We start from the raw sequence: 9,324 nt of genomic DNA, 5'->3' as shown, positions 1-9,324 counted from the left end.
TCACCCTTCCTGTTCCTGTCCTTCCCACTTCGGGTCTCAACCCTGCTCTCCTTTCTCTCTTTTCCTTCTCCTTCTGCTTTTATCCCTACTCTATGATTTCTCTCCCTCTTCTATATTCTCCCTTACCTTCTTGTTCAGCAAAACAAATACCCCTGAGTGTTTTGGGGTAGATTATAAAATGGAGACACCCCCCCCATTTCCTGACTACTCCCAAGATTAGCCATGTTTCACCCTAGGTGCTTACCTAGTTCTCTGCCTATCTTCATTGGAGCCCCAGCCTCCTGGGGTGTGTGTGTGTGTATGTGTGTGTGTGTATGTGTGCTGGGAGTGGGTGAGGTTGGGCTAATGGGTGGTCTCCAAATGACTAGAATCAGGCAATGTGGTTTGGGGGTTGAAGTGCCTCTGGGGGCCATTCCTATTATATCTTTGGGTTGGCTCACGCATGTCGTGTTTCTGAAGGCTTCCTCTGCGTATCCTCTGTGTGTTTGTTTTGGCAGATGGGTGGCATCTATGCTCTCCGACTATATTGCTTATCTGCTCCCTTCCTCGTATGCAAATTTTTGGCAAGTCCCAGCCATTATATATAGCAGGCAGCACACTAAATGTTGATTTGTGCTAATGCCGTTTTATGCAGACCTGTGGGGTTTTTTCCCCCGGTGTGCATAGTTCTGTAGAGGGTGTAATTGTGAGATGGGGCATGTTTGTGTATTCCAAAATCTGTGCAAGTGGGAGATTAGGTGCCCCAGGGAGTGCGCCTGCAGGAGAGAGGAAGGATGGTGTGTTCTTGTGTTTGTGTCTGAGGACCGAGGTAGAATCCGTAAAGAGGAAATCAGAAAGGGCCCTACATTGTGTCGGGAAGGAGGTCTATGGGTGCAGGGAAACTGCTCTGGGGGCAGGTGGGTGTATAAGGGAAAGGTCTATATTGGGTTTACGATGAAATGGCCCGGAGGTGAGCTGTGTGCATAACATGTGAGTTGAGGGGTATATTTGTGTCGATAATTGAGTGTGTGTGTGCATGTGAGTGTGTGTGTGCATGTGCGGTGTAGGTTCGGGCAGCCCGGCTGTGCCTGCCCGCTCCTGCGGAGCCCCGCCCAACACTGCAGAGCTCAATCAGCCGCTGCATGAATACACTCGAATGGAAAGTTGTGCTCAGCTGACCGGAGAAATCGGAGCTGGCTAGCACTGCTCCCCTCCTCCCGAGCTCCCTCCTGCCCTTCCTTGGGCCAGAGGGCCGCCCTGCCTACACACTGGAACTGAGGAGGCTCCACTCAGCTGGGGCTGGAAGGGCCCAGGGTGGTGGGGAGTTGGGTGGGCCTGAGCTCTGAGGACCTGGGGACCGTGAGCGCGTCCCAGAGGGCTGGACATCTCATCCCCAGTGCCTGGGCACACAGGGTTAGGCATTGGTGAGGGGCCCGGAAAAGACCCCGAGGCAGCAGCCGGTGCTCCAGGGGACAGCCACACAAAGACCTAGGCGGGGGACCTAGATGGCCATGGAGGCACAGAAAGACAGGGAGAGGGAGGAGAGACGGGGTCATCCCCTGCTTGGGGAGGCCAAGTGCACCCAACGTGCCGCAGGTCGGAGCCTGGGCTTCGAGCTCCAGGGAGCCTAGCGATGCACTAGGTCCGCAGTGTGATGGGCTGGTCAGTTCTCCTTTCAAAGGAAGCTGAGAGAGTCACTCTGCTGCCACAGCCCACAGTAGGGTTCACGTTCCACCCCCACTCAGCCCACCTAGGCCTGGGCCTGGCCCTCCCGTCACCTCACTGGAGCCCTCCCCACATCCAAAGTCCGGCCATCCCTGGTGGGTCCCACCACCTCCTACCTGAGTCCCCACCGGAACTAGCCAGGCTCCTATGCCTTCAATCCCACCATTGATCAACATCCCCACCCCACGTCGTGGCAGCTTCCAGGTCATTTCATTTTAATCAGCTGTATGTCTCACTTGGGATAATTAACTGTGTTGGTGCTGGGCAGTCAATTCTGCAGGATTTGAAGAGGACAAGAAGAGGGGCAGGGTAGGGTCCCAGGGCCTGAGCTCCTGGTGGGGGGAGGGGTGCAAGGATGAGAGGTGAGTAGGCCGGAAGCGGTAGATTGGCCTTCCTAACCTCAGGCAGGCAGCTTCTAGCGGCCAATGACTTTGGCACAAACGTTTCCAGCTTTGCCTCCCGTGCTGTGGCTTCAGGTTTCCCCTGCAAATCCTGGATTGCCATTGTTTTTCTTTGAGGGAGGCAGGAATGAAGAGACTCTCCCCAGATCGGTGCTATTCTTCAAGTCCCTTATCGCTAGAGTAGGCAGCCCAAGTACACAGAGGCCTACGTAGCACAGGGAAGACTTCAAGCTCTCCTGCTGGCGCCCGGGACAGGGGTACACAGAGGGTGCTGTGTGGCAGCGCCGAGCAGCACCAGAAGGAGGGGAGCTGACCCGTGGGCTGCCCTGGGGCTGGCCAGAGAGGGTGGGTGGTTAAGGTGAGGCCTGCTTATCCAGCCTGACAAGGCTCACGAGAATGCACATACCAGTATACACACCCTCCCCAAGACAGCCCCGCGGCATTCCCAGGCAGTGGGGGGCTGTGCACAGTGGCGGAGCTGGCTTGTCTGCCAGCAGGGGCTTCCGTCAGGCCTCACCCTTGAGCTCTGCCCTGGCTGCCCCTGGGATATTGACTGTCTTGGCCAGAGCTTTTAGGGACCCAGAAAGAGAATGGGCAGGCAGCCCATAAAAGAAGAGATCTGGCTGGAAAGGGGCCTCTTTTCTCTCACTCCTATGTTTAAAGGGGTGGGGGACAAATCCAGTGTAATATCTTCGGGGATCAGGGTAAAGGGCAAACTGGGGAAGCCAAAGCGCCCAACTCCCCTCTGCCCTCTGCTCAAAGAATACCGACTGTGACCCCTTGGCCCCCATTCCTTGAAGGCAGAGGCCGGCCAGTTAGGGCTGGGTAGCCTGGGAGTCGTATCTGTGGGTTGAGTAGAACAAGGGAATCCACCAGAATGGAGACCCACAAAACACATGTCCATGGCACAGAAAGGCCCTGTACACACAGCGCCCTATCGTTGTACCTGAACCACTTGTCGAACTAGGTAAATATAAACTGCCCAAGCTTCGCACAAATACCTACCATATAGGCGACACAAAAGAACACACACACTGGACACACACTGATGCACTATACACACATATTTATCAAACCTCACACACACACACACACACACACACACACACACCTTTATATGCAGAGCTGGACTGCATGGTGGAAGGCCAGCGCTGGAATTGCATACATCTATACTGCTCACCGCAAGCACCCATACCTCTCCTGCGGGGAACCTGGAGGTGAGGTCAGAAAGTGCAGAGCAGAGTTTTGGTATTTGTACAGACCTGAGTAGACACACAGGAGATGAGAGAGAGTGATAGGTGGACAGACAGCAAGACAGGTAGCAGGCTGGTGACACCCAACAGAACCTAGGTCCCCAACGCTGGAGGTTGCTATGGAGTCAGATGGCCTGTTTTCTGCAGTAGAGAGAGAGGAATGAGACTGGATCCTCCCAACTTGCTTGCTTTCTCAGGGATGTTGAGAGAAGTAGGCATTTTTACTCCGCGAGTTTGTCGTCTGTCCCCAGACAAAAAGGCATCCGCTCCCTAGCTCACTAGTCAAATCCCCTCCAGGAGTCACCAGGCAGGAGTGCCACCCCATCCTTCCACCCATCATTCTACTTAGTCAGTTGGGTAGGGGCCATCCAGAACCTCTACGCTGTCTGAGACAGCCTCTTCTCTGGAATCAAGACCAAGTTCTGGGGCAAGTATGAACCAGACATTTTAAAATGCAGGTCGGGGACAAAGCCCGTCACCCCAGGCATCATTCTATGCACCAGAACGGAGGCTCCATCTGAGTAGAAGCCAGAAGCCCATTCCCCAAATTCCTGACACCTAGGCCGTATTGCCTGAAATGTGGCATCATGAGGGATGTTTCCCAGGGCACTGAATGCACGCAGAGATTCTGACACTGGGTGCCAGGCCTCAGAAGTTGGAAGCTCCCGAGGTCATCTGAATGCCCTGGATCTAAGGAAAGACGCACACAGAAACCTTCCCTTCCAGGCAAGCTCGCCCTGGGCCCACAAGACCCCACAAGGCCCCACTTGCACGCACAGAGCACCTCTGGGCCTGGCGGCCTTTCTGCCCGGCCAGGCCCTGTGTAAACCCCATGGTGAGACTGGAGATGGGGACAAAAGGAAATCGGGAGTCAAAATTAGTTTGGAACCGGCTTGAAATTCCATGCACGTTTCTCCCTAATCCTCCTCCCTTTTGGACTTTCAAGTGAAGGCAAGTTTTCTGAAATTACCTCTTTGGCTCCTCGGGCAGAAGCTGGCCTGGCCCNGGCCCTGTGTAAACCCCATGGTGAGACTGGAGATGGGGACAAAAGGAAATCGGAAGTCAAAATTAGTTTGGAACCGGCGCGAAATTCCATGCACGTTTCTCCCTAATCCTCCTCGCTTTGGAAATTGGACTTTCAAGTGAAGGCAAGTTTTCTGAAATTACCTCTTTGGCTCCTCGGGCAGAAGCTGGCCTGGCCCAGAGCGGCAGAGGCGCGGTCAGCCACGCCAGCACCGGGAACTGTGGGGGCCCAGGCAGGGCAGGGAGGCCTGGGGCCAGGGGGAACCTGGTTAGCAAAAGACGGTGATTTTCTTGGTTTTCGTTTTCAAGTGTAAACCAGCTCTGAAAATGTCTTAGGGGCTGGAGAGACTCCAGTTGAACCCAAGAGATGGGAAGAAATTTCAAGGAGACAGATCGAGATCCGCAAGGCAAGTCATACAGTCACACAGACGCGAACACCGGTGGCGAGAAGGTCCAATCCTGATTGTAGGCCCTAAACTCCTCCGACTACCTTCTCCTTTGCTCTCTCCACCCTCCCTACCCTGGTCACAGTTGCCCCCAACTCCACCCCACAAAAAGAAGACAAAACCTGTCAGCTCGGCCTTGGATAGGCGGATGGTTGGATTGGTGACCTTGTATGTTTACCCTTAAAACACACACACACACACACACACACACACACACACACACAAACTACAACAGCAACCAAAAGATGCCAAACACACCCCAAAGACCCACAAGGGCAGCAGCAGGCTCTAATTGCTGCGGATCTTGGCCTGGCATCTCCTTCTGAAGAAACCGGCTGTGGCCCCCTCCCCCTGCGCCCTCTGAGCCTTTCGTTCCAGATTTGGCTTTGGTTCTCCTCCGAAGGGTCTGTTCCCATCTCCCCACCCCCCACCCCCACCACCTCCAAGGAAAAGCGCCTACCCAGCCTTAAAATCCTGCCCCAGCCTGAGCCGAGCCGCATAGGTGGAGTGGAAGCGAAGGCCCCGCGCTGCACCCCGGGCTGCGGCCCCGGGGCGGACAAAAACACCAGTCTCGGGGAGTGATAAGAAAATGGAGAATACTGTATTTGCTTTAGAAAGTTTTTACATATAGATAAACACGCAGTTAAGATAACAGTAAAAGCGCCCTACGGGGAGTGAGAGATATCTCCAAAGCAGCTAAGAAATACTTGAAATAGCTTTTGCATAAGAATACTACGGTCTCACTCTCCGCTTCCGCTAGCAACGGGGTCCCTCTTCCTAACCCAGCCCGCCACGCCACGCCTTGACTGCCAAGTCGACGCCAGGAACACTGAGTGGGAGGGGAACCCCAAAAAGGAAAGAGACAGGTGAGCGGGGAGGCAGGAAGGGGGGGAAGAGAATGAAAAAGGAAGAGGAGAAAAAGCAATATCATATACAGGCAATTTCTACACATATATTACAAACTGGGAAAATGACCGATCATTAAGATATACATAATTCATATAAAATTTTGAAATAAAAATAAAAATCTGTTACAGTCATAACTATTCTTTTTCCACATTTATAACCAGTACCCACACAGGCAGTGACAGAGTGGAGAGAAAAAGGTGCTTACGAAGAAAATGATTGTCTGGTGAACAAAAAACAGAAGATTGCATCTTGTTTGACCAATACTTGGACTTAAAAACAGAGAAAGAAAGAAGAGCGAGAGAGGAAAAAGAGAGCGAGCAACAAAAGGCGAGAAACATTTGCTATTTCCCTCTCGAGGAGTTTGTTTTTTTTTTTTAACAAATTCTGAACAGAGATGGCGGTTTTATTTTTTTCTCTTTTTGTCTGTTTTGCTTTTGTCGTCTTGTCATCGTGGTGGTGGTCGGTTTTTGTACAGTCGACTCTTTTTAAATCGTTTTAAACTAGAGAGAATATTTTCCCAGATACAAATAAATCGTCATGCAGGTGGGGTGCCGGGTCCGTGGGAACCGAAAGGAGAAGCCGTGCTTGTCCTAGAAAGTATACAATTGTCACCTCTTTTATGTTTTCTGCCCGCAACATCAGCGTTTGTAACTGTCTGTTGGCGTCGCGGTCCTTTGGGGTGGCCGTGGTGGTAGATCGTGGTTGGGGTTGTTGATAGTTTGCGTTTAATTTGTTATTTTTCTTGGTTTTTATATATTTTTGGCTGGGGTGGAAGTGTGTGTGTACTTGTGTGTGTGTGTGTGTGTATGATTGTGTATCCTGATTTCGGTTTGTTCTGGGGATGGAGGAGGAAGAAGAGGAAGAGGAGGAGGGCGAGGAGGAGGAGGAGGGGAAGGAGGGGGAGGGGGGAGGAGGGCGGCCTTGGCTATCATACATCACATTCCGAGTCGCTGGAGGTTACCGAGAGGATGGAGGTGCCGGTGTCCGCGCGCTCCGTCAGGCTGGACACGCTGGTGGTGGGGCTGGCCGCCGTGGACGGCGACTCTGCCGAGCCGTGCGTGGGGCAGCCGGGCTCGGCCAGCGAACGCATGCCGCTCGGTCCGATGGCCTGGTGTTGAAGCCTGCGGGAGACAGAGAGCGGCACCAGCCCTGACACAGCGGCTCCGCCACCCGGCTCCGTCAAGCCGCCTCCCCGCGCCCGCGGCCGCCGGTTCTCCCCAGCCTCCCCAGCCGCGCGCCCTTCGCCACCACCCCCCCACTCGGCTCTCTGCGCTCATTCCTCCCCCCGCTCCCCTGCTTCCAAGCGCCCGACAGCTCACTGAACGCCGCAGAGCCCCCCAGTGCTGGTCTTGGTTCTCTTCTCTCCTTCCCAGGGTTCTCTGGAGCTTCCCAAGGCTTCCCAGTTCGGAGGCGGCCTCCGAGGAGAGGTAGAACCCGAGGCCGGCTGCCTGGGGAGGCCTGAGAGTACAGCGCAGGACGCCACGTCCCGAAGGAGCCCAAGTCCGCGAGGGACAGGGTGCTTCTTCCTCCCCAGCCCTTGGGACTCTTCAGACTGAACCCGCTGCCCGGTAGCGGTCTGTCTCCGCAGTGGCTCCTGCCCCAGCTCCCCCGAACACACCCAGAGCTGCGGGTTGCTCACCCGCAGCCTCTCCCGAGTAGGACCCGCTGGCTTCGCTCTCTCGATCCCTGCGCCGAGCGCAGGAGCAGGGGAAGAGAGAACCGAGAAGCCGGAAGTGGAAAAAGTGGGGAAGAGGTGCAAGAGAGAAGGCGGCAGGAGAGGGGGAGCAGAGCAGTCTCCATCTACCCTTTGCCGCACCAGGCAGCCGCTGCCCGATCCTAGAGACTCAGTTCCTACAAGGCCTTCCCCTGTCCCCAGCACTCCCCCTCTCAGGCGAAAAACTGGCTCCACAGGCAAAGGTGAGAGGGATGAGGGCTCAGGCCTGGGCCACCTAAACGCAAACACACTCACTCCCTCCAGGAACTCACCCCTGGCCCCCAGCCCCTGGCAGCTGTCAGCAGCTGGGGCCCTGCTCCCCGCATACACCAGGCTCAGGGCCTTCGCAGGCTAGGTAGGGACACAGGCTCCTTACCAGGGGTTTCACCCCACTTCCTCCCTTCCCCCTTCTCCCTTCCCTCCTCTTTCCCTCCAGTTATTTTTCTCCCTACCTTCCCTGGGCCCAAGTGGGCTGACTGGTCAGGCCCAGGCAACTTTGTGACTTTGTGGCCAACGGGCTGGCAGTGGGGCTCCTGCTCCTGGTGGCCTCCCAAGTTAGAGCACCAAGGGGATGCTCATTGACTGGGGCAGGAGGGCTAGCACCTGTGTGCAGGTACACACACACACACACACACACACACACACACACACAAGGCCTCTCCATTCCCCGTCTGGGTTTCCTGCTCCCGGCCAGGCAATTTGCAATGCTGAGGGAAAGAGGCCTGCTCTGCGGTGGCCACCAACCTTTTTCCTTTTGTGGCAGAGACCCAGGTTCAGTTTCCTCTCCATGACACTGTGGATTCCTCCCCGGGTTTTTGCAGTGCATAGGAATAAGAACCAGATGGCAAGGACGGCTTTCCTCCCTTCCCTGTCTGTAGGCTACGGAGGCGTGCGGGGCTGGGGACGGGCTGAGGATGTGGCACGGGTACATCGCAGGGCCGGGGCTCCCAGGGGTGGGACCAGGGTCTGTGGGCGCTCGGGACCTCACACACACACACTCTCCACTCTGCCGAAAGCCCCTCTCCGACAAAGCAGTCAATAATCCCACTGCCCGTCCCTCTTCTGCGCGCCTGGGCAAGCGGAAACTTTCTCCAACTGGCCAGGGGGTCGCGGCTTCTCGCGCGCTCGGCAGCCATCGGCACCCTGCCCCGTTCGCCCCCATTTCACCCGCGCTCTCCCTCCCCGGCCCCAGAGACCGTAGCCAGGCCACGGGCCCGCCACTGACCTGTTCTTGGCCGCCGCGGCGCGGTCGCGCTGCCTCCGGTTCTTAAACCAGTTGCCTACTTGTGTGGGAGTGAGGCCGGTGGCCTGCGCCAGTTCGCGTTTCTTGCTGGGGTTGGGGTAGGGGTCCTGCAGGTACCACTCCCGCAGCAGGCTCCGAGTCCGCTCCTTGAAGCAATGCGTCTTCTGCTCGCCGTCCCAGATGGTGCGCGGCAGCGGGAACTTCTTGCGCACGCGGTACTTGTCCACCGGGCCGAGCGGGCGGCCGCGCAGCTTCTCGGCCTCCTGGTAGTGCGCCTCCAGCCACATGGCCTGCAGCTTGCCGTGAGACTCCTTGGTGAACTTGTGGTTCTCCAGGATGTGGTAGAGGTCGCGGAAGTTGCCCGTGTGGAAGGCGACCACGGCGCGCGCGCGCAGGATCGACTCGTGCTTGTTGATGGCCTCGCACGCCCCGGGGGCCACGGGCAGCGACCAGAGGAAGCGGCCCAGCCGCTCGATGTCGCCCGTCTCCTCCAGCGTCTCGCAGACGCTGGCCACCTGCTCCGGCGAGAAGTTGAGGGTGGGCAGCTGGAACATGGACAACTCTTCCGGGGGGGCCCTGGAGCCGCCGCCGCTGCCGCCGCCGCCTGCTCCGCCAGCACCGCCGCCTCCCG

General features: G+C 56.5%; 1 protein-coding gene across 2 annotated transcripts in view; it reads right to left on the bottom strand.

Annotated features, from left to right (window-relative positions):
- Window positions 1-5,424: 5,424 nt before the first annotated feature.
- SIX3 (SIX homeobox 3) overlaps window positions 5,425-9,324 on the bottom strand; it is a 14,460-nt gene continuing 10,560 nt past the window's right edge. The window contains exons 1-3 of one of the 2 annotated variants that reach the window (XM_034659075.1): window positions 8,676-9,318; window positions 6,698-6,857; window positions 5,425-6,326 (exon numbers count right to left, since the gene is read on the bottom strand). In XM_034659075.1, coding sequence (XP_034514966.1) covers window positions 6,237-6,326; window positions 6,698-6,857; window positions 8,676-9,247 — 822 coding nt within the window. In that variant the 5' untranslated portion in view covers window positions 9,248-9,318 and the 3' untranslated portion in view covers window positions 5,425-6,236. Of the gene's footprint in view, window positions 6,858-8,675 lie in introns of both variants that reach the window. The other variant, XM_034659074.1, reaches the window with a different exon arrangement.

The sequence above is a fragment of the Ailuropoda melanoleuca genome, chromosome 4 (genome assembly GCF_002007445.2).
Source record: "Ailuropoda melanoleuca isolate Jingjing chromosome 4, ASM200744v2, whole genome shotgun sequence".
In the NCBI taxonomy this organism is placed as follows: Eukaryota; Metazoa; Chordata; class Mammalia; order Carnivora; family Ursidae; genus Ailuropoda; species Ailuropoda melanoleuca.
Note: the sequence above shows the minus strand (reverse complement) of the source record. Positions and strands in the feature narration are given on the sequence as shown.